Source organism: Zootoca vivipara, chromosome 2 (genome assembly GCF_965207765.1).
Source record: "Zootoca vivipara chromosome 2, rZooViv2.hap1.1, whole genome shotgun sequence".
Lineage (NCBI taxonomy): Eukaryota > Metazoa > Chordata > Lepidosauria > Squamata > Lacertidae > Zootoca > Zootoca vivipara.
In genome coordinates, this window is record NC_142584.1 from 75885559 (window position 1) to 75911235 (window position 25677).

The 25677-nt window shown below is 43.4% G+C and overlaps 1 protein-coding gene across 3 annotated transcripts in view; it reads right to left on the reverse strand.

The window, feature by feature from the left end:
* Positions 1-22094, reverse strand: part of EFCC1 (EF-hand and coiled-coil domain containing 1) — a 62308-nt gene extending 40214 nt beyond the window's left edge. For all 3 annotated transcript variants that reach the window (XM_035106270.3, XM_088662210.1, XM_035106268.3), the window contains exons 1-2: positions 20521-22094; positions 17430-17839 (exon numbers count right to left, since the gene is read on the reverse strand). In XM_035106270.3, the coding sequence (XP_034962161.3) occupies positions 17430-17839; positions 20521-21339 (1229 nt within the window). In that variant the 5' untranslated portion in view covers positions 21340-22094. The remainder of the gene's footprint in view (positions 1-17429; positions 17840-20520) is intronic.
* Between the last annotated feature and the right edge of the window lie 3583 nt (positions 22095-25677).

Here is a 25677-nt window from a genome sequence, read left to right on the forward strand (position 1 = left end):
GACTGGACAAACTGACTCACTAGTACCTCTCATCAGACTTTGGGAGACCATTATACACCATAATGCATGCTGATGTAGTGGTTCATAGATTCTGTACTGGAAATGCTTAGGATAGCTACCGGTACCCCATAGTATATAACATTTCCCCAAAACATTATTACTGACCGTGTCTCTCAATTCATAAAAGACTTACTATATACTACCTCCAACTATACTACCTCCAACTATTGGCAAAACTGGTTTCTTCCACGTGCTTCCACTGAAATCAATAACTTGTCCTAAGTACCGGTATACAGTAATGTGGGGCATGCATTCATTGGGAATGCTCAACTCACCTGTCATGAAATAATAGATCTTTACTTAACTCCTGTTCTATGTTGCAAGCACAGTCAATGGAGCATCACATAAGCAATACTTCATAAGCAGCTCATCTTGAATGTTCGCAATAAGCATTAAATATCCCTGTCGCACAAAATAGAAACCCTCTCCATCACCACTCCACCCAGATATTATCTGCAGGGCTCTGCCATCATTGCCAAGAGTTTAACATGGGGAGGAAATGACCATATATAAACTTGTTTCAAGATGTCTAGAGGCATTCTCTAAGGCCTGGTTTGCATACAATGACCAACATGTATATGACATTTGAAATCATTTGTGTGCAGTGGCTCAACATGCAGATTTGGCAATGCTCATACCATCTTCCTTTCTGGATGTTTGAAGGGATATGAAGACGGTTTGATCCATGTGGCAAATTGCTGCACGTGAACTAGGCATACTGTGGTAACAGCTGCCAAGGAGAGATTCCTCCATATAGAAGTCATAATATGCAAGTTCGCATTGTGATTCTGAAGACATAGGAATTCAGAACTGCTCCAGACTAATAACTCTGGTGAACACGGTAACAAGTGCACACCCTGCTGAGGTTTGGACTGCAACCGTGTGGGGCTGCATTCTCTTGTGGAAATCCAATTTTAAGAGCCACACATCTACCGTATCTACATCCTTAGGGCAGGACTAAATGAACTTTTAATTATATCAACAGCCTTTGTAACCTTTTGTTCTTAAGGCACCACAGGTGACGATCCATCTAACTAGGGCATGGAACAACTTAGCCCCATTTTTGTTTACTATGGTTTCACTCTTATCCCAAACTTCAAAGGGTTGCAATACTTTTCAAGGTAAAGGTAAAGGTACCCCTGACAGTTAGGTCCAATTGCGGACAACTCTGGGGTTGTGCACTCATCCTGCTCTACAGGCTGAAGGAGCCGGTGTTTGTCCGCAGACAGCTTCTGGGTCATGTGGCCAGCATGACTAAGCCGCTTCTGGTGAACCAGAGCAGCTCATGGAAACACCGTTTACCTTCCTACCCGTGCGGTACCTATTTATATACTTGCACTTTGAAATGCTTTTGAACTGCTAGGTTGGCAGGAGCTGGGACCGAACAATGGGAGCTCACCCTGTTCCCATACCAATAAACTAGGAACTTTTATCACCTGCTAGCTAAGCTACGTTTTACTGCCTGTGCAACTTTTTCTGCAGCACATGAACCTGACCTTTGAAGAGTTTGTAAGTAAACCAATTTTTAACATACCATTCCTATGCTGGGGGAAAACCTGAGAAAACTTTGGAAAAAAACTTTTTAAGTGGACATTTTGCAACTCACTTGGAGGGGCATATTTTAAAGGTCCAACAACCTATATTTCCGTGCTTTACTTTGCTGCATATTTTGTGATTTTATATCTCTGCTGTGGTTCTCTGACCAAAGAAGACTTGCCCCAAACAGGGATCTTGGCATATGCACCAACATGGATCTCAAGAATGAGTACCTTAAAATGCTAAGGAATTTCATTTTTACATTGAGAAATTAAAAAGGAAAGTTGAACCTGATATTTGAACCTGTTTAGAGGCAGAAAACTATGCATGCCATTTGGGGGGGGGGAGGTTAGCCAATATTTACAACATATTGATATATGGAATATCAGAGTTTTTTCTAGCAGTGATAAATTAATAAATATGCTGCAAGGAACACAGCCAAAATTATGCAGAATTACCAGTGGACCATATTTTATCTGTCTACCGAATGTGTACACACATACACAAATATTTTGTGTGTGCATCCATACATCTATTTTATGAATATATATATGTGTATGACTTGTTCACACACAGAGAGGGACATGCACATAAAGAGAACAGGAAACTATAAACCCAACAAGACAATATAATTTTTTTCAGTTATTTTCTGAGATGAATAAGAGAATACAGTACATTGCAAATGATTGTTCTTTCATCCTTTTAACAGTACTGCCTTTAATATAGTCAAGAAAGAATTTAAATAAGTTTCTCAAATCTTGAAAAAAAATAAAAGGCAGAAGGAAGTTAAATATAACCTTCTACTTTTTAAGTGGCCTTTTATTTTTATATATATATAAAACCTGAGAACAGAAAACAAAATGCCTACTACTGTGTTTACTTTCAATATCCACAAAACCTGGTTTGTTATTATGTACAAACTAGGGCTTGTGGTTTAAATCAAACCTGGATTAGATGAACAAGCTAGCTTCATAACCCATGGTTTGGAAATAGCGTGGTTGGAAACTTGCAAGTTTGTCTTAAATGAGTTGTTGCTAAGTAATAGCAAGCTAGGATCTGTGGAAGCTGAATGTAAACACAGGAAAAGTCCTTCTGCTGGTTGCTCAGTGGAGGCAGGCTGTGAACAATAATGAGGGGAGTTTAGACCGCACACAGTTGAGGAAACTATGAGCCACAGAACTGCCATATTTGCATAATGACACAGTTCATTGTGGTATCAACAGATGCATTAAAAAGAGGTAAAAAAAATACCCTGTTCAATTTATCACATTTATAATGTGCTTTTCCACAGAACCCTTCCAAGTAGCTCAGCAAATCATAATTTTTTAAACCCTCAAAACTTCACAAACCCAAAACATCCATAAAAATGTATGAAAAACGGTCAGCAAACAATGAAAATAAACAAATGTAAATTAACAGTCCTGATCTCCAAACAACACACAAGGGATTCTGGCAACTTCGCCAACAGGCTTCTAATCTTAGTGTTTCTTAACGTTAGGAAGTGACACACTCCTGATGAACTACTTTGCAAACTGAGGGAGGGCTGCTTGTGTGAACGTGCTGAGAACATTATTTGAGGCCTAGCTTCAGGCACCTTCAAAGGCTAAGTGGGTGGCTACTGGAGTTGGGGCCTCTTCTGTTGCAAGGCCCAGTCTCCCAACCCCATTTTCCCAAGGAGGTTTCAGTGCTTATTTATTTATTTATTTGGAAACATTATGATTATTACCACTGGCAATTTAGAACATACATTGCACTTACAGCTTGCAAAGGATTTTGCAAAGAGACTCTATTTTGCAACATCTCCATAAAGCAATCTTTATAGCATATACCAATTTTTGCCAGCCTGGTGCCTTCCACGTGTTTTGGACTAAAAGAAAATGTACAAGTTGAACAAGGAGGGCACCAGGAAATGGCAGACTTTGGGCATCAAAATTTCAGCAGTGCCCCGAGATGCCAAAATTTTGTGCTCTCCCCATCCTTAGACATTGTTGCGGTGCCCCCTGCTGGACCCTCTTGACTCGGTGCCCAGGGTGGGCAAATGGGCCGCACTCCCTTAAATGTGCCTCTGCACCAGGTTGCATAAGCTGCAAGGAACCTGCTGGTGCTGCAGGTCAATCACCTGCCCAGTAGAACCAATGTCTTTGCAAAATAAATACAGTGGTACCTCTGGTTGCGTATGGGATCTGTTCCAGAGGTCCAGTCGGATCCCGAGGTTTCCGCAACCTGAGGACCGCTTCTGTGCATGCGCGGCGAAACCCAATAAAATACTTCCAGGTTTGCCGTGTACGTAATGAGAGGGTTACGTAAACGGAGGTACAACTATAAATAGAAACAAAACCAAGTAAGAGTCTACACAGAAGGACCTATCAGGCTCCATTTTAAAAACTGATGGCATTGTCCCGCCAACGCTGATAGGCAATGCTACTTCTTTGCTCCTCTGGTCTTATCATACCATAAAAAAAACAGTACCTATGCTTCGAAGATGCCGGGGCTTTACAAGGCCTGGCTATTGTTTTTTACACAGAGACAAGGGAATGCCTCCCCACCAAGTCCTTTCAACTACCAGACTCTGCCCTCAGCGAAATAAAGGAAACAATCATATGACTGTTCTCCACTGCCTCCAGATGGTGCCCCACATCCAGCCCCGCTCTTGGTTGCCCTCTTCTTCTTCTTTGTTTTGTTTTACACACACTGTGTGGTTTCATCATTCATCCTGACTGTTTGATTTAAGTCTCCATTCCCTGGATCAAGAAAGGCCTGGCGAGGGAGGAAGAATGAAAGAAAGTGACACATTGACAGCTTCTTTTTCACAGTAATGAACCAAACTGCACTCTCTTCTCCCTGCCGGCCTTTTACTATCATCTTTTCTTCATCTATAAAGGAACCCCGAGGGGACAGAGGGGCAGGTTGGGGGGATCAGCTCAGAAGTCTCTTCCACATATAATGTTCTGTGCCTCCACATGTGGGCTTTTCCAATGGATCCCCTGCTGAGCCCGAGGATTATTTTTAGCTTATCTAACTCTTGCTTGTTTCCTGTATACAATAAAAGGATATCTGTTGACAAATGGCATTAAAGTTTCATCAGGGTACCTCGCAGTCAGAAAGCGTGCAGGCTGCACACCAATGACTTTTGGCTCTCATCAAAAACAAAGTTTCTTTACATTGGCAAACAGGACATTCAGGTCTGTTCAATGATCTAAAAGGTTACTGCTATATCTCCAGTATCAATCAGACTTTAATCCATAAGAATAAATCAGATTTGCATGCAAGGGATAAGAAGACAGGAGGCGATCTTTGTAGAACTGGATGCTTTATTGTGTTCTTTGCTTTGCAAAAGCAAAACACAGATTTTTTTCAGTCCAATATCAGGTGCTATTCTATCTATAACCAATATCAGGGTACCTCGGTAAAGGGGTTTGAGTAGAAGTTTCAGTCCTGAAGCCAAGCGGGTGTAGAAGTGCCATAGAACTTCTGGAATCAGCCTGGGGAGGGCCAGCTTAATTGACCTGTGTCTTGAGGTGGTCCATAACCTAGGCATGACCCTGTCCAAACGTCAGCCTTCCCACAGAAGGCTGATATAGGATACACACCCAATGCCTCAGCCAAAGCCTACCTAAATCTGTAATGAATAAAGTTGTGGCCAAGTCTTAACTCCATAAAGTTGTGTCAGGTTTGTTCCACCCATTATCACTTCATGACTGTGCCTATGGGGCATGCTGCAAGTAGGTCCGCAACCTTTTAAGAGTATTTGGCAAAATCAATATTCTGAATTAAGATGTTTTAAGGAAACTGTTCCAACTTTGGGGGTAAAGGTGTCTTTGCTCAATGGGTCTGCTCCAGTTTCACTTCAGAATCAATTATATACTTGTTGTCATGATGTGTCTACAATAAGGCTTCTCGAGCCTGATTGTGATAAGCTTCTAAGTTTAAAAAGAAAATGCCCAGGGTTTCTAAGACAAGAAAATGTGAAATAGTTCTCAGCTAGAGAGCAACAGAAAAAGAATGAATAAGCAGAATTTTCTTTGGTACATATTGGAAGGGGACAGTGTGTAAGACAATATTCGGCCTGGTCAGTCACAGAAAGGTTCTCTGTTTTCCTAGCAACTGCCCATTAAATTTAATAGCTTTTTGTGTTTTTATTTTTGTAAGCCCAGGCACCAGGTTTCAGAGGGCTGTGATCAAAGACAGCTTGCTGGGCCTCCCACCCAGAAGCAAGGGGCTCCTCCTCCCAGCAGAGCCAAGTTTACCTGATTGCAGGTGGTGGGAGAGGGCCTCCCCCTATTTTATCCTTATAGCAACTATGAGATTGATTAGGCCAGGCATAGGCAAACACGGCCCTCCAGATGTTTTGTGACCACAATTCCCCTCATCCCTGACCACTGTTAGCTAGGTCCTGTTAGCTAGGGATGGTGGGAGTTGTAGTCCCAAAACATCTGGAGGGCCGAGTTTGCCTATGCTTGCATTAGGCTGAGGGGCACTGACTGCCTCAAAGTCACCCATCAAGCTTCATGGGATTTCAGCTCTTGCCTCTCAGGTCCTAGTTCTAACCACCACACCACATGGGCTCTCCAGTGCATGACCTCTGCTGTGTGCTGCAACCAGATCCGACCAAACATTAACTAGCACACAAGCTACTAGAATAAGAATGGAGAGAATAGCAAATGTGGTTTCTTCTGCTTCCAGTACCATTTCCCAATGCATGACCTCTATCTGTACACATTCATCATAGCTTTTCTGATAGGTATCATCCCATAAGGATTCACTGCAATGATTTGTTCACATGCGGTTTGTCCGCTCAAGAACACTTCGCCAATGATTAATACTACTCTACATCCTGGGAGATTTGAATCCCTGCACAATCCATCTTCTTGCAAAACGTAGTGTTTTATTTATATGAAATTCTACACCATGTCCCTTTTTGAAGATGCTGCCCTGCTATTTCTGGATTTATCTTTTTTTTTCATATTCTTTTTATGTTAAAAGAAATGAGGGAAAAGAAACAAAGCATTCAAAGAATGGAAGAAACAGCATAGTCATAGGGATATCATGAAGTAATCCAGCTCCACTGAAGGGCAGAAATGAAGCCAGAATCAGGATGCAAGCAGCCAGCTAAGAGTTTCTTGAGTGGAAAAGAGAAGAATTTGAATTAACTCACATAATAATACAAATCACAGCCTGTATAGACCCATCTGATGATTCACAAATTCATTAACGTTGCACCCTCAAGTTCACCTGCTTAAATCGAAAACAGGAATTGAGGGGCTGGGAGAGGATAGAGGAGATGTATACTTCCTGCTACCAGAATAGAGAGAGTCCAGAGAGATAAACATGCAAACCGGGCTATCACACTTATTTAAAAGCAGGTGAAAAAAACCAGAATCTGGACTTTGGCTATTGAGTATTTTGAGGAAGAGAATGAACTTTGGGCTCCATCCCTTTCCACAGCAACTCACTTTTCTTTTATGAAAAGCCATCTTACAATTTTTTGAGAATTGTTGTCTGGGCAGCCTAGGACCTCCATACACACTGCCCAGCCTTGGAGCACTGCATTGTCTCTTGAGCCAGACAGATGCCAACATTTGCATGTGCAGCCTGGTTTGTGTGTATGCAAATGTTTGTGAGAAGCACCAACCTCTTTGAATCTTGTTTTGGGCTTCTTGGGTAGAAGTTGTCGAGGACATCCACTTTGCTCCAGTGCTGAAGTTGGTCTGGTGACTCTTCAAAATCCCAGTATTACTTTCATTACTTATATAGTGCTATCAGCATGCATAGGGTTTGAGTTCAACTTCCTCCACCTAATTCTGCAGCAAGTTTCATTGCCAAGTAGAGTACAAGTCTAGGCACTGTGTTCTCTTATTTACAATCCAAAATGGCATAAGCTGATGCCTTTGCTTTACATGAAGCTGGATTGTTTACATCAGCTTTCCAAAACATCTGGCTGGCACCAGGTGGCCAAAGGCTGGTTTTCATCTTCAACAGCTTCTTTCAAGTCTGACATTAAACACAATGCTAGACCTACTGGGTTGCTGTGAAGAATTTTCAATTATTCTTAACTCAAGCAACCAGTAGCTAAACTCAAATCTCCCGGACCTTAAAAGTTGGCTAACCTCACAACATGTTTTACTAAATACCTCCAGTGTGTTATATGAACTAGTGCCAAGTATACTGGGTTGGGGGTCGTGTCAAGAGTAGAGAATAAAAAACAGAGCAGATACGCACTGTGTGCCAATTTCTCAGTGTTATGACTAATGTGACGTCGTGAGTCGCCACTAAATCACTGCACTATGAAAACAAACACTCCATCACAACAAAGCACTCAACCTTAATCTTGTTCTATGGCAAAAAAAAGAATCTCTTTTCCAAAGCCACCTGCTACCTAGTATTTAGCACCTCTATCATCCATCCATGTCAATGATAGGGGCTGTCAGCTAGTACCTGGAATGTGGAAACTTTCCATAGCTTGTCACAGACACATAGTAGCATTCAGTAGGTTCTAAAGAGGCTGCTTTCAGTAAACCAATTTTATTTCACAGGAACGTGCATTTTCAAAGGACCATTCAGTCACAAGACCACATGGATCACTTTTATGCATTTGGCCCAAGGTCCAGCATTCTGTACACCCAGGAAACTCACAAGCATCTCCATCAATAGCATGCACATCTACTGTGTGTGTTCCTGGTCTCTTGAGCATTAACTTATCAGAGACTTCTCAAAGTTTAATCAGGGCTAAAAGCCATTACAGTGGACGCTCGGGTTGCGAACATGATCCATGTGGGAGGCACGTTTGCAACCCGCAGCGTTTGCAACCCACAGCGCCGCATCTGTGCGGGTTGCGATTCGGCGATTCTGCGTATGCGCAATTTAGTGCCTCTGCGCATGCGCGAGCACTGAAACCTGGAAGTAACCCGTTCGGGTATGTCCGGGTTCGGCGCGGGACGCAACCTGAAAAGACGCAACCTGAAGTGCCTGTAACCCAAGGTATGACTGTATTGGCTCATTTTCAGCTGCACAGGTAGGGACACATAGATTAGATGTTGCAGGGACTGTCCAAATTTTCAGTGAATATGGGTACTGAGTGAGAGTGCTAAAATCCCTTGGTTATTAAACAAGAAGGTAGTAGTTGCCTAAAAGGAGGGGTGCAAGTTTTTCAATAGTTTTGCAGAGCTGGTATTATACAATGCAATGTTGCAATTGCAATTGCTCCATCATTTATAATCTTCATCAACTTGCCATGTGTTTGTAGTTTGGTATTATTCAAGTGCATTCAGCATGATACAGCTGGTATCATGAAAATGCTTAAAGTCTGGAAAGGCTTTTGTTTTACTTAGATTCTTTATATCACAAACCATATATACTGTGTTTGTTTTATGTGAAGAACATGGAAGTTTAGGTTTGTGATGCTGTATCACTGTTAGTTCCAGTTCACACATGTAAGACAGGAAACATCAGCTGCATAAATAAGATCGCTTCCTGAAGAAAAATACAACAAGCAATAGAGTCAACAGAAAAACGTAACTGGACCTCGCTACTTATCTTCAAGCGACTACTCAGAGAAGACCCACAGAAATTGATGAACCAAAGTTATTAACAAAATAAAAAAAATCCTTCCAGTTAGTAATGTCCATTAAATGGGACTATTCCAACTAACACCGTATACAACCCAGTGCACTGGTATAGTACATGATTAATCGCAAAATAGAACTTAGCTTAAAATACTAAACAAAACAAAATGCAACGGTTATAAAAGCAAATAAACTGAAAATGGCATTCAGAAAACAAAAGAGAAGAAATATACATGGTGTGCATTCTAATTCTTGATATATGCATACTTTATTTTTATTTTTTTAAGGCAGAACCTTGTAAGATTCTTTGTTATGGTGAAGAATGTACCACACACACTGACAAAATTCCCTTGATCCTTTGGCCTGCAAGGTTTTTATGTCCCCGTTTTCCATTCCACTGCTCCACAGCCTTAGTATTTAGCATAGAGAAGGTGTGCATCACAATGCAGGTTGCTAAGTGACAGTTACAATATGTGCAACAAACAGCTCCCACACAGGCTTATGGAATCTCTCAGACTGTGCAAATGTAGAACTGATTGAATGAACAGTGGGTGACACTATATTGTGCCTCCATGGAATTGCTCCAACCCAACTAAGTCAATGCCCCCCAGCCTTTTTTTATACAAAGAACAAATGAGAAAATGGGAGATTTAATTAGAAGTCTAGCAATCTTACCTAAAAATACACGCTTTGTAACAAAATGCAACTTCCATAAAATTTCCAAAACTGAAAAGGCTTGTGAAGGGTAGGTTTTGCTTTGTCCAGTTGTCATGTTAAACAGATAAGGACAACAATAGATAAGGCTGGCATATTGAAAATGTGATTAGCTCACACATAATACACTCTTATCCCTTATTCTAGATAACTTAGTATAATGGATACTCTTTACAGCTCAACATTATAACTGTAGTTAACAGATCAGAAAATGCACTCACGTATCATGAAATCACTTTTTCTTTTTTGATGTTCAGCATGCAAATTAATTATAAACTACACTCAGACGATGGGAACAATGGAGGGGATGAGGGTGGCAAGAAAAAAAGGAGGTGCAATCATCTAGAAAAGGCTGGAGGTTTGTTGTAAACAGCTGAAATGTCAAACTAAAAGCGAGAAATCTATGCTTCGTTCAACACCCATACAGTGTTTTCCCACTAACCTTGAAAGTGATTGTATTTATGGTAGCCACGTCAGCTGTTCTTAAGTATTCATATTTTCATTTCCCAGTTCCATATTTCTCTTTCAGCTTTAAAGACAGCAATCAAAACATCCATGCGCACAGCACCATTGTCAATTTATCAGTACATTATATAAACCAATAGCTAACTCATTTTCCAAGTATGGATCCTTATGCAGCCAATATGGCATCCAGCCACATTCAAGAGGGAGATTATTAGTGGGGGTGGTGATAGCTGCCATGGCACTAACACCAACGGGGGTGGGGGCAGGCAGCAGCTAGTCAGAGAGTTGGTGGCAGTGGCAGGGAGTCAGGGCAGGTCTATGGGTGGCAAATAGGCTGGGCATAATCCACCACCCTTTGTGATCTGCTGCCTAAGGCAGGTGTCTCAGTGTTCCTCATTAAACATCCAGCTCTCCTGGGAAAGGGTATGGAGTACACCTGGACAGGAGTACTCCACACTTCAACATCTTGTTTCAGGTCCCACTTGAGTAAGATGAAAATAGTATGGAATTGTTCTAAGAGAAGACAAAATTCGACACCTTCTTGAATATATTCACTGAAAAGAAATTTAAGGAATGAAATTTGTGGAGAAGGCAGAACTTATAGAAGGACATGCAGTGGTGGAGCTCCTCAAAATTTTGACCGATTCTGGCCCACAACAAAGACCTGTGTATGCCAATTTGGCTATAAACAGCAGCTCTGGGTACAGTGTGCTGACAGGAGTGGGCAAAGGCAACGATTCCTATCTTATTTACTTTTTTAGACTAAAATATAAAACCGCCTCCTAGAGGTCTCCAGCTGCTGTAGCTGCTGAGAGCCAGCGTGGTGTAGTGGTTAAGAGCGGTGGACTTGTGATCTGGTGAACCGGGTTCACTTCCAAGCTCCTCCACATGCAGCTGCTGGGTGACCTTGGGCTAGTCACACTTCTCTGAAGTCTCTCAGCCTCACTCACCTCACTGAGTGTTTGTTGTGGAGGAGGAGACTCCTTAAGCTCCTCTTCTTCTAGGTGCTTCCAAAATGGCAGCTAGCATAACAGAAAGCCACCAGGGGAACTCAGGCAGATTATTCTCTTAATACAATGGAAGGAATGGCACAACAACTGAGAAACCTTAAGGATCAGAGAGAAAACTTGCAGATCTTGGTTCTTGGATCAAGGAGGTGGAGGTCATGACACCAGAGGTGATTTAATGGAGCTTGCTGTGTTTTAAGCCCGTAACGTCTACATGCCTCCAAGCTAGCAATATCTACTTTGCTCCCCCCCTCCCTAGAACTCACAGGTTTACCAACAGAAGCCAAATGCAAATTAGTGTGCTCACTGTCCTTCTGTGCCAGAAGTAACCTCACTGTCCTTTCTCACAAAAATCCATTCATTTTTCCCCAAAAAAGCTTTTTTAATTGCAGCAACCTAAATTGGGGTGGGGGGGAAGAGTTGCCGCTGTTGCTGAACAATTAAGTCAGAAATCCATGATAGACTGCACAAATCCAGCAGTAGATTCTCATCTACTGCATGCTCTAGTTATCTCCTGCCTGGACTACTGGAATGCGCTCTACGTGGGGCTACCTTTGAAGGTGACTCGGAAACTGCAACTAATCCAGAATGCGGCAGCAAGACTGGTGATTGGGAGCAGCCGTCGAGACCACATAACACTGGTCTTGAAAGATCTACATTGGCTCTCAGTATGTTTCCGAGCACAATTCAAAGTGTTGGTGCTGACCTTTAAAGCCCTAAATGGCCTCGGTCCAGTATACCTGAAGGAGCCTCTCCACCTCTATCATTCTGCCCGGACACTGAGGTCCAGCACCGAGGGCCTTCTGGCGGTTCTCTCGTTGCGAGAAGCCAAGTTGCAGGGAACTAGGCAGAGGGCCTTCTCGGTGGTGGCGCCTGCCCTGTGGAACGCCCTCCCAACAGATGTCAAAGAGGAAAACAACTACCAGACTTTTAGAAGACATCTGAAGGCAGCCCTGTTCAGGAAGGCTTTTAATGTTTAATAGACTATTGTGTTTTATTTTTCTGTTGGAAGCCGCCCAGAGTGGCTGGGGAAACCCAGCCAGATGGGCGGGGTATAAATAAAAAATTATATTATTATTATTATCTATTCTGCCCACCTCTGGCTTTAAATTAATTAAATTGGAATATTGGTTGAGGACTCCCCCAAACCCTTAATCCTATTGCTATTTGTGACCACTTCCAACATGATACTTTAAACAGGTAAAGTACTTGAGAGATTTGTCTCCATGGGATCAAGGCAATACTTGCTTTCCTGCTATAACCAACTTTCGTGCATATGCTGCGAAAGACAAACTCAAAAGAACAGCAAGATTTAAAGCAGGCGGGGGGGAAAACTAGGGTGGAATTGTACTCTCCTGCAACATATTCACAGTTTAGCATCATGGAAGGGTAAATTCTTAAATAAATTAACTGTTCGAAACAGAAACGATAACAAAAATGTTGGTTCTACAGTGCCCAGCTGCTGGACAAGGGAACACATGTGATCTGTTCTCCAGACTCTGTCCTCCAGCCTCCCTCAGTGCCATGTGGACTGAGCAAATGGGTGCCATTTACCCCTCTCAGAGCTACAATCCCCAGCACCCTTGACAAACTACAGCTCCCATGTTTCTTCAGGAGAAGCCATGTGCTTTAAATGTCTGGCGTGCACCCAGTTTAGGTAGCAGTGGTGGTGTTGCTCCTGTGCTGCAAAACCACAATGGAAACATTTTGCTATACAGTAATTAATGCTGTCTATGGACATTCATGAAAGTGCTCTAGTTTCTCAGCACCACAAATAAACAAGGTTATCATCCCACTTCAGAGAAACATGATCCTGATCCCTGAAACACGGAGTGCTTCCTTTTATATAGCTCTCACTGTGTCCTATCCAGCTCAGGTTAACGCAGCCTCCAGCCAGTACAAGGGTAATTCACTCCCAGACTGAAGTTCCAGCAGACAATCTAATAATCAAAGGATTAGCTGCAAACAGTGACTGGTGGCCTTGTAAGAAGAAGCAAAAGCTAAAACAAACAGAATGTTTTCAACTATAGGCTGGAAGCACAGGTCTGGGCGCTGGAGGGCTTTGAGGTGACTCTGCGTCAATCGCATCTGCTTTCTGCAAGTCTTTAAAACGGCCGAAAGAACAGCTGAAAACATAAGCTTTGAAACTCCGTCAGTGGTAAAATGTGCAAGCTGTTAATACAAAACAAGCTTTACACCTCTCTTTGCTATGGGCATCATAACAAAGCAGCACACAGGATAGGAAGCATGGCCTGCTCGTGTGTATCCTGTTTCATTTCCCCTCTTCTGCCATTAAATTCTGAAGCTTCTAAAGGGGCTCCCAAAAATAAAAAAGAAAGAAGGGAGGGGGAAGAGTTGTCTCATCAAATAATAAAATGTGAACAGAGATCTGAGCCACACCTGCCCTAGCTGGATACAGAGGTAAGCACATAAGTATTCTGGTTCCTACAGAATTTCTTCCACAATTCTACAGTTTATTAAATTACACAGAAACTTCCTCTTTCACTTCCTCTCTCTTTTGAAGTAAAGATTCCAGGTTTCTATGGGCCCTCCTACACTGTGCATTGGAAGCCATATTCTGAATTTCCCAAATTACACGCTTTCACATTTTCCTCCAAGCAGGCCTGAGATAAGATGATCATCATTTATTACAAGGAACATGCCTTTACTCACATGCTGTACACATAAAACTCTCCAGCCATAGATTGTCATATTGCTGTAGCTCTCTGAAGTGTTCCCTGGGCAAGCCCAGGCTTCATTTCCCATTGATCTGTAACCAGGTAATCTCCCTTTTCTTAAAAGATGAATTTCATGCACCATTAAACAATGGGGAAAAAACTTTGCAAGATTCTAGAGCTGAGCTTCAGCCCTCAGTACCAAGGCCAGTACATACCCGCTTGCAAGCCCTTTTTCTCCCAACAATGATGCAGAGGGAACTCTTGGTCAACGCCCACGTCTGACAATTGTAAAAAGTAAAGGACCCCTGACAGTTAAGTCCAGTCGCGAACGACTCTGGGGTTGCGGCGCTCATCTCGCTTTACTGGCCAGTGGAGCCGGCGTTTGTCCGCAGACAGTTTTTCTAGGTAATGTGGCCAGCATGACAAAGCCCCTTCTGGTGAAACCAGAGCAGTGCACGGAAACGCTGTTTACCTTCCCGCTGGAGCGGTACCTATTTATCTACTTGCACTTTTTGATGTGCTTTCGAACTGCTAGGTTGGCAGGAGAAGGGACCGAGCAACAAGAGCTCACCCCGTTGCAGGGATTCGAACCACGGACCTTCTGATTGGCAAGCCCTAGGCTCAGTGGTTTAGACTACAGCACCACCCGCGTCCCACTGACAATTGTACAGTGCCCCAATTCTACACAGCACTGGGAACTGTCCACCACTAAAATTAATGGAACTAATTTTTTTAGAAATGTGCTTAAAATTGGGGTGAAAGTCAAAAGAATCCACTTGCCAATGACAAAAGCATTTATTAACTTTTTATTTAAAAAAACCCTCAACCATTTAACAAACTGTTTCATTATGTATACAGTGTTTATAAAAATGGTACCGGGCTATTTTAAAAACTTCTTTTACTTCACAATTACAGGACACAATAGCTTTGATTCCCCATATAACTCACTTGGAACTCTTGTAAGCTCTGAGAGGAAATGTCAGGTTACGGAGGGAAATGGCTATTGTAGTTGCTCAGAGATTTCAAAATCTCCGCTTTTGAATAACTTGTATAAATACACTAACACATATATAGTGTGTTTGAGTGGTCTAAGCCCATAATGCACTTTAGGCCACTTTGGAAATAACCAGCACTTTTTTTCAGCCGGAACTCTATTCCTGCACCTCTCAGCTGGGTGCCATTGCCATTCTAAGAGAACGAGGGAGGTGTTTATGGTGAATTCCACCACCTCTTCTTCTAGAAAAATAACACTGGAAATAACCATTCCAGCTAAAAGGTCTTTGGCCCACAACCCCCCTCAACCCTCTTTACATTAGGGCTGTATGAGATTTCAGTGCAACATGCTTGGTCAGATATACCCCATACAAATTAATGCTGTAATTGTTCTCATTATTAAGAAAAACGGTAAAGTGAGCTCCCGGGTATATTAAAAAATGCAAAGCCGTCTATTCAATTGCTTCTGGCTTTGGTTGCTGATTTAGTCCGTCTTGAGTGAAAGGCTATTTAGTGGCTACCAGGCATGGAATTGGTACTATCCACGATTGGTGTCACTATTAAGTTTGTTTGGAGAGCCAAGTATACTATGTCAGCAATAATGAGAGCTATGCACCTTGGCTCATTTTGTCTTGGAGGGTCATCATCTGGTTTTACCCGTGGAGCACAGAACGAAGCAGCAAAATGCCTTCTTTACAGTAGTAAACACTAGTTATAATTCTACACATATCTATGGATGCTTGTCTCTCCAGAATCTATGGAGCCTAAGAGTGCTTATCAATGCACTGACTAACCATGAGAAAGGATTGATACTATCTTAACCTTAAAAAAAGGACTATAAGCAGACATTTATAGTCTACTTATGTCACTTACAGTCCAGTCCTAAAAAATGTACTGCACCTGCAAATAAGTGTGCCAAACACAGCCCCAATGTACATGTGTGCATAAATAAATTTCAAAGCTCATATACGGTTATGTTGGAAGGGCACTGCACATACAGCTAATACAAGCACCAGATCTTTAGGACTTAAGATACTAGTATGTCAAATTACTTAGGGACACTAGAATCTGCCTTACCAAATTATTGGTCCATCTATCACTACACTGTCTATGAATGCTAACAGCCAGCAGCTCTCCAGGGTTTGGAGCAGGCAGGGCAGTCTCGAGCAGGTCGCGCGCCCTGGCGCTGAGGGGCGGAGATCGCTCCAGCGCCCCCGCCCTCGCAGGGCGCAGCATGGCTTCCGCGCGGCTTTGCGGCGCAGTGCCCTGCCTACCAGCCTGGCGCCCCGCGCCACCGGGACTCTACCTAGAGCCGGCCCTGGGAACAGGTATCTTTCCTAGAGATTCCAGGGATCTTCCATATGCAGGGCAGATGTTCTACCAGTGAGCCACAGTCCTTTGACAATTCAAGCAAAGGTGGCTCACTCCTCCTTAAATTTTCACCCCACTTCTGTAAGGCAAAGAAAGTCAAGTCATTAAAGCAAAAATCCTATATGCACTTAACTGGAAAGCAAGTCCCATTAAACTGAATGGGACTTCCTTCTAACTAGGCATACATATAGGATTGCATTGTAATAAGCTTCCATAGTACATCCATGTAGTGTTATGATCCCTTAGCTCTTTTCATCACGACTGGGGAAATGGGAATAATTGCTCACAACTATATGCAAAACGAGACGCTGGCACATATCACATCATACTGCCGTTTTGATTAGCGAATACAGTTATGGCAACACATACTGATAACTAAGTTTCAAGTTTTAAAACTAGTTTTAAATGGACAAACCCACAAATGCAGTTCACTTTAGAAGATCATCCTGACAAAGCAGCTGTTGCCTAACCTAAGAAACAACAATGTAAATGACCATTCTTAACTTCCTGTAGAAACTTTCTTCAAGCGTGGCCTGAAATATTTGGTATAACAGCATAAAGAAAAGTCATGAAGTGCCAAAACATGAGGAATCCCAATGGGTAGCGCTGTACAAATATTCACATAAAGCTAAAATGCAGCCTGAAACCAGGGCCCTTAATGATAACCAGCTGGTGGGTTCTGCCTCCCCCCCCCAAAAAAAACAGCCTCTCCCATTAGATTACATGTTGCCCTTTCTAAACATCAACTCCCACAAGACCATTAATAATGTCTCCTAAATTAGATTGTTAACATCTGCTGATTTCTGTCAATGGCATGTTGGGCTTTTCTTTGATAGCCTTTCCTGTTCCCAACTCAATCATGCTTGCTGTGGCCTTAACTAGAAGGGAGATAAGTGACGCTTTGCTGAGAGTCCCTACTAAGAAAATAACTAGGTAGAGGCCAATTCTTTACCCACCACATTTCAGAAGACGTTTACAACTGAGTTTGCAAACCACACATATACGCTGCATCTGATATTTATTTTTGGCGATTTCAGGCTTACCTATAATATTGTAGCTCTGATTCTAGCTGCTGAATATATATCTGCAGCTGTGGCAATTTATGGGCTTTAGCTTCGAGTTCCTTTACTTTTCCAAGGCTGTTTAGGACAGCATACCGTGCTTCTTCAACCTTTTTCCTCATTTCCGCTTGCTCTCTCTTTAGACTGCGGTTGCAGTCTTCCAGGGCGACCAGAGCTTCGTGAGAATTCCTCAGCTCTTTTTCCAGTTCTTGGTTGAACCTAATTGCTTCTTCAATTTGTCCATCCCTAGAACTCCGGATTAATTCAACCTCCTTTAGAACACTTTGAAGGCACCTGGAAGTCTGGGACTGACTGTTAGCTAATTGTCTCCGGTTGCTTATAAAACAGGTCCCATTATTCTTATGGTTAGCATGGCTCTTCCACAATCCTACCTACAATCAACAGGGCAAAGGTAGAAATATAAATTAGAAGGAAAGAAGCTACACTTTAATCAAGCAAATTTGTTTCAAATGCACTTTTGGTCTATGATGTTTTAGAAAGTGCAGCTCATATAGGTCTCAAACAAGGCTAAAGTACCACAAAGAGTGAACCATAGACCTATAGATGTCAGAAATTTCCAATTAAAACAAGAAAAGGAAATGAAATTGCTATAGTTTGCATCTTAGTCTATGGTCAGGAATGGAAATCAGTCAGCAAATATGACCTATATTTGTTAACATCACTGTTGTTTTAAGTCCCCAAACAACACATAATTAATGGATTCTTTTAACATTGATTTCTAATGTAAATGAAATGTAAAAACAATGTATGTTATATAGCTTACATCTAACAGTAGCATTAAAATAGTGGGCAATCAGACAAATAACCTAGTATTTGGTGGAAACCAAACCGCAGTGGAACAGAAACAGTACTGCTTTGTGATGGTTACAGGCTGGAAAGCAAACTGCTGCCATTTTACGTTCCTTCCTATAGCCACCTATGCACAAACCTGTGACTACCGTACATTACATTTTCTTACATTAATATGAATACAGTCAGCCCACAACTTACACAGGGTTACATTTTGGGGATCACTCCTAAAGCCAAAGTCACATGTGGTCAAAACATGTTGGGTTCAGTGGTGGATGGGATTGCCAAAGTCTTTTTTCCCCCAGACGCCTGCCCCCAATTATTATTATTTTTAAATAAATTACAAAAAAGAGCCAAGTGTGCAAAGCTGAATGTGCTGTAGTTAAGTGCGTAAGTTGTGGGCTTACTGTATCGTACTCAAATTTTCCCTCCCCACCTCCATTTCAATTACATGGGGTGGCTTCCTTGTAATACAAGAACTGATCAAGGCATCACCCGTGAACAGGAGGGTCTTAGGATCTTAGCAGAATGGTACTAAATTTTTTAAGGTGGGTCATCATGATGCATGCTAAGCAATGAACACATTAGAAGCCATACAAGAACAAACTTGCAGAACACACAATTGAGAGTGTATTCTGTGTATCTTTGACTCTCACAAAGTCACAAACACTTTGATGTAATAACTTGCCAGAAATTCAGAAGTGCACCAGGGTACCCATACTAACAGCCTGATAGTATGATTTGTTGCACCAAATGTAGAAGTGCAGACTGTATCATCACTATGAACACAAACTTAAGTTTTTTTGAATTTGTATTTACGTTTATCTTCAAAGTAAATATACCCACACATCAGTACAGGATAAAGCTGCTTTTATGACCATTTGTTTTTATTGGGTTGTATCCAAGTGGTGCCCATGCATGAGAATATAGGCTTCAGCCTGTGCAGTGGAACTCCTCACAATCTGCTCCAGGGAGTTGGAGGACCCTCTGGAACAGAGCTGGGGGTGCATGTGGGGAGGCGGGAAAGAGGAAGAGGAAGTCATGTTGGCACAGGCAGGAGTTTTCAATGTTATTTAAAACATTTACCGGTATATTCCATTTTCAAAAGAGTTGCTCCAACCTATCATCACATATAAACAAAACAATAAAAATGGCACAGCGGGTCTTTTTTTAAGCAAATGACAAAGTGTACTCACACATGCACACAACCAAAAATGCTTTAGAAACGGGACAATTTTGATATGAAAAAGAAGAGGAAACATGGACGCCAGAGGGCCCTCCCTGGGTAGGAAGCTCCACAAAGTGGGGGCTCCCGCTAATAAGGCCTTGTGTTATCACAGAGTGGGATTACACCTTCTCAGATGTCTGCAAGTTGCAGTAAGGGACCTTATGCATAGCGGAGTCAGATCTGGTAGTAACTCTGATGAGTACTATTTATGACCACCCATCCCCTGAGCTGAGGAAGGAGAAGATGAGGAAAACTTGTGGGGAGTGACAGCAGCGACAAGTGCTACAGTTTGAAAGTTATTCCTCATGTTTGGTCAAAATCCATTTTCTTTTAGTTGGTGACCTTTCCCTCCAGGTCCTGCCCTCTGGGCAACAAAAAACAAATTTGCTCCACCACCTGTGCCAGAGCTCTGAATTCCATTCACATCAAGGGGCTCCTTCCCATCTAGACAACCTTCTGGCAGCCACATGATAGTGCTGGGCAGGACCAGAGACAAAAGCGCATGAAGCAAGAAATGAAAAGTTGACCTGTTTGGTGGGCTAGTTTTTCTACACCCACCCCCATATCCATGTCTCTTTCCTTCGTCCAAGAAGCAACCAAGAGGGCCATTATTCAGAATCAAGGACACATTTCATTCAGGTAAAAACACTCAGGAAAAGTAGGAATCAGTAAAAGGGGGTCTATAAGATCCGAAGAGAAGTCAGAATAGAAGGTGGAAACTGACACTGCTGTGGGGCGTGGCCTTGAGTGGGCGTGCCTGTGGAGGAGGCGTGGCCTGGGGAGATTTCCCAGGCCCAGAGAACCCTAGAGGGCCGCGCGCTGTCTATGTAACAGTCCTTCAACTATCTGAAAACTATTTGATGAAACTTTACAGGGACTTTACAGGGTGCTGAGAGAAAGACACTTTTTTGCACATGCCTACAGGCACTTCCTTCCTTCCTTCCTTCCTATGACCTCTTTTCTGCCTGAATTCCAACGAAGTGGGCCCAGGCTTGGACAGCCGCCTCCCCCCCCAACCCCCTCCGGCCAACTCACCTGCAGCGCCAAGCACCGGGCGTCGCTGCTTTGCAGAGCCGCCCTCATGTCCTCCACCAGCTCGCGCAGGCTAGCGTTCTCGTCCTCCAGTTTGACGATGCGGTCCTCCGCCTGCTCCAAGGCCACGATCTCCTCGTAGCACTCCCGGGAGCACGAGCCCGGCGGCACGAGCCGGCGATCCGAGCCGGGGCCGGGAGGAGAAGGTGGCGGAGAGGACGGCGAGGACGACGGTGAGGAGGTGCACGAGGTGGAACCAGACCCCCTCGCGTTGCTGCTGCTGCTGCTCCGACGGCCGCCCTCTTTCTTGTTCGACGGCCCGTGCCCGACCCCCGCCTCATTCTCCCGGCGGCGGCGCAGCGGGCTGCGGAGCCGGATCTGGGTCTCGATGTGCTCGTTCTCCTTGCCGGCCGGCAGCCGCGCCACCCCCGCGACGCCCCGGCCCGTCGCGGGGCAGCCGGCCTTGGCGCTAAAGTAGCCGCACAGCTTGGCGTGGAACTGCCGGAAAGTCAGCTCCGGGGCGACGTCCTCGCAGAGGCCGGCGCATTCCTCCGGGTCGGCGGCCGCCTCGTCCCCGCCGTCCGCCTGCAGCCCCAGCACCCCGCACAGGGTGCGGAAGTCCTCGCCGGGGATCCTGCCTTCGGCCTCGCAGTCCAGGTGGTGGAAGATCTCTTGCAAGTACTGGTCCAAGCCCGTGGCCAGTACCACGATTTCGTTCTCCACGCCCCGGTCCAGCCCATAGTGGTATGCCAGGGCACTGACCAGCCACTGGGTCCGGCGGGCCGGGCGGCCGTAGGGATCCCAGCCATCAGACGGCTCCATCCTGGCGCGCCGCCGCCTCCTCCTCGCAACTCTGCTTACCGCTCCCTCCGACCATGCTTCCCGCTTGCAATCGAGTTCCCCGGCTCCGGACGGGCAGAGCTCCCGGGCCACGCCTCCTGCCTCGCTCCGCCCCTGCCTTGCGAAACGAGAAGGCGCCTCCCTCCTGGTTTGCTAGATGTTTATACCGGTAATAGCAACCATCACCACGCCTGCCGGCCTGCTAAACGGCTCTAAATATGATAAAAACCGCTTGCAAGCATAGAAGCTTGCCGTGCATCTGATTCAGATCAATAAACTCTGCAAACTTTTTGCACATGAGGCTGACAGCAGTTTTCGGATCTTCCCACATCTGTACTTGCATGTGAAATACCTCCCCCCTTGGTCAGAAATGTGCATTCGCTTTTTAAATACCTCTGTTTAAACGGCACACTCTATTTTCAAGTTGGTGCAAAATGAAGAGGTTCTTATTTTTATTTTTTGTGTGAATTTTAGAGGCCAGCCAATTGGAAAAATAAGTGGTGATCAGGCAATTTAAAAATGCACTTGAAACTGGTAAATCTCAGTCTCCTAATTAGCTGAGCCTTTAAAATAGCCTATTCATTCTGAAGACATTCCCACTTTGTCAACCTGAAGCAATTTTTTTCAGTAGAATTAATCTTCAGAAACAGGACTTTAAAATGGGAATGTTTACAAAACCTTTGTTATAGTAGCACCACTCAAGAGCAACAGTAATAAATTCAACCATGTTTTTGCTGAAGGATAAAAAAAATGACTCAGCTTATTCATTCCTGGGTTTTGTCGGCAAATAGCTCATTATTTAATTATTATTTTATTGCATTTGCGCTGGTCTCAGTGTTCATTTCTAACTTCATAAAGTTTCAATAATTAAGCTGTCACTCGGAACAGAAATGTTATGGGCCCATTTTTCAAGGCACATAAGGTGACAGTCATATATAATCACATGGCAGTCAATCTCAGCAGACCTAAGGCTTTGGAGTAGACATGCATAGGATTGCACTGTATGTTTAACATTTCACAAAGCTGAACTGACTCCCAGAAGACAACGAAACTACTTGGGCATTTATTTATTTGTTACCTGCTCTTCACCATAAGGTCCCAGGCAGGATTCAACAACAGACTATATAAAAGGGGTGGGTCCAACTAAACAAATTACAGTGGTGCCTCGCAATACAAAATTAATTCGTTCTGCAAGTCAATTCGCTTTGCGAAAAATTCATTTTGCGAATGGCGGTTTCCCATAGGAATGCATTGAATTTTCTTTTTTTGCCCATAGAAACGCATTAAATTTCAATGCATTCCTATGGGAAACCGCGATTCGCAAGACGAATTTCTCGGAAAACGAATTTGTCTTGCGAGTCACCATCAGATCGCAAGACGCATTCGTCTTGCGAAAAATTCGTCTTGCAGGGCATTCGTCTTGCGAGGTACCACTGTACTTTAACTGTCACAGGCCAGGGTAAATAAATGCATCTTCAGCTTTGCAAGGAAGATGTGAGACTCCCAGGGTAGGCAACCTAAGGCCCAAGGGCCGGATGCGGCCCGATCGCCTTCTCAATCCGGCCTGCAGATGGTCGGGGAATCAGCGTGTTTTTAAATGAGTAGAAGGTGTCCTTTTATTTAAAATGCATCTCTGGTTTATTTGTGGAGCATAGGAATTCGTTCATCCCCCCCCCCAAAAAATATATAGTTTGGCCCACCATATGGTCTCAGGGACAGTGGACTGGCCCACGGCTGGAAAAGGTTGCTGACCCCTGAGCTCGACACACCTCTTTGGGAAGAGAGTTCAGCAGCCACAGGAAAAGTGGTCTCCAGGCACTTCCCTGCACTTCTGAGGGTGGTGAAACTATCAAGAGAGGCCCCCACCCTCTGGAAATATCAGTACCTGAAGGTTGGTAGGGACAGAGACAGGCTTTCAGGTGTTTACATGTAGCCAAACTCTTTAAAACACCTTGCTCCACTTCTTCTGCATTATGCCATGGATTTCAACGGATTCTGGTTAAAAATAATTATGCATCTTACGATTTGCTGCTTATAACTTCTAAAAGATGTTTATTTGCTCCGCCACAACATATAATTAAAAGTACCTTGCTTCAAATCAACATGTTTTCGAAAAAAGCTGTGAAGGCAGAAATACTTCACTGATGAAGTAACTTGCCCCTTAACCCTACAAAATGTTTGGCAAAGCATAGAGTGGTTGAAAGCATGTGTGTTGTGCTTGTACAGATTTTAAAACTGTCCCCTTTTCTTTCACATGAGTAGTTGCGATAAATTGAGCTTCCCATCCCAATTAGGACAGGCAGCTTTTGGTATAATAAATGTTTGCTGATTAAAATGACTGTCCTTTCACAGCGAGTTGAGAATACAGTAGTTACTTAATTTCATCGGTCTGGGAATATCCACAGCAAACAGTTTCCGAGGAACAAAGGAGCCCATTGACCTGTCTGCTTTAATAAAATTCAGATTTCTGGCTATTCATATGATGAAATGTGCACATTCATAACATAAGCACTTTTTAGGCTCCCCCATCCCCATCCCGTGAGTTAGCAGCTCAAAATGGCAGGAGTAATGCCTTGTGTTCCCATACGCACTTGAGTCCTGTAGGCTGACAGGACCATAAACTGAAGGGAAATGTTAGTAACATCTTCCTAACAGATTTCTATCTGCATGTTACAGTCAATGGGTGGAAATGGGACTACTAAATCCTTGATGACAAGGGAACAACCAAACACTCAGTGGATTTATGGCAGCAGTGTGTTACTATATCACTAGTTTTATGCAGTGCGGGAACACGATGCCAGAACCATGTGCCGGTGCATGTGCATGAAGATCTAGTGAAGGATGGAATTATGATGTAGTGGTAAAGGGGAGCAGGTTAGCAAGTATCCCATACCCATTCAGGGTGTGCTTGATAGGGTGACATTGCTCTGAACTGGAGATTTATTTATTCTATTGCATTTATGCCTCACCTGTTTCTCCAAGGATCTTAAGGTGATGCATCTGGTTCTTCTCCCTCCTTATTTAATCCCCCAGAAACCTTGGGAGCTAGGTTAGGCATAGAGGCATGACCATCTTTTGCTTGTAGGTAGACAACAATAAGTAATCATTGATCACTACGGCTGGTGGTACATTATAAACTTTCTTTTAGGATCAAAGCCAAGGTACTGGTTCAAGGCTCCCTGGCTTTTTTCCTGTGGTGCAAAAGCCAATGATTGAGCACTTGAACTATTTTAAGCCTATGTTCTTCTAGTGAACTACAGCCTGAAGCAAAGGTCTTCTCAGTTCTGGGTTATATGGCCTATCTCTCCTTCCAGCCAGGGTTGGCCCAATACGTTTTTGGTGTCCAAGGAAAAGCAGTAAATGATTCCTCCTACCTTATCCCACCCCAATACAGGTCAAACTTCTTTGACACCTAAGGTAGAAAATATCAAAAGTGTCTCTCTTTCCATCCCTGGCAGTGAAAATACCATAACAAAATATTGTAATAACCAACAGTCTGTTGCCCTTAAAGGACACCTGAAGTGATTGCTTCACTCTGTCTAATGGTTGGGCCAGCTCTGTGTCTATCCATCTGGAAAATAGGCCCATTGTCTGATTGCTTATTGCATAGCTCAGTAAGCGGGAAGCTTGGGTCCCCTTTTTGGACCCAATATTATCTATTGTGGTCAGACTCTGCAAAAGGTAAGATTGCCTCACATCAACAGGAAGCAAGTCCCTCTGAGATATAAATGCTCTGTCTCTCCACAGTAGACTCAAGTGTGCATGTGTAATTAGAACCATATAGCTGAAAGACACTGCTGTCTCCGCTGTGCCCAATTTCTGAAGGAAACACAGCCCAAGACTCCTGGAATCCCACAATGCTCAACAGAGGTTGGGTGGCCCATAACATGAAGTTATTCTGTAGCAGCCACCATCTTCATGTATTTATTTATGTATTATATTTCAAAGCGCTTTTTGTTCTATAGGATCCCATTCGAATAGCTCTCAACACTATTAAATTAAAGCCACAATATCCAGTAATAAAGGAAATCAGCAATGGAGGTAAAAGAGATGTGTCTTAAGCTGATGCAGAAAAGTGAAGGAGACTTTGAGGAAAGCAACTGAACCGCCAAAAGACCCTAAGGACAAATGGGCTCTACCCATTGACGGGTCCGTGAGAAGGACTTTCCATGAAAACTGCAAAGGCTGGGTTGGCAGATACAAGGAAAGGGAAATAGGCTGTACCGACAAAAATCCATGTCACACTGAACAATTCTCTAAGGGGGTTATACATCTTTTTGTATTGACTTGATTCGTACAACATTTTTAGGTTGAGTAAAA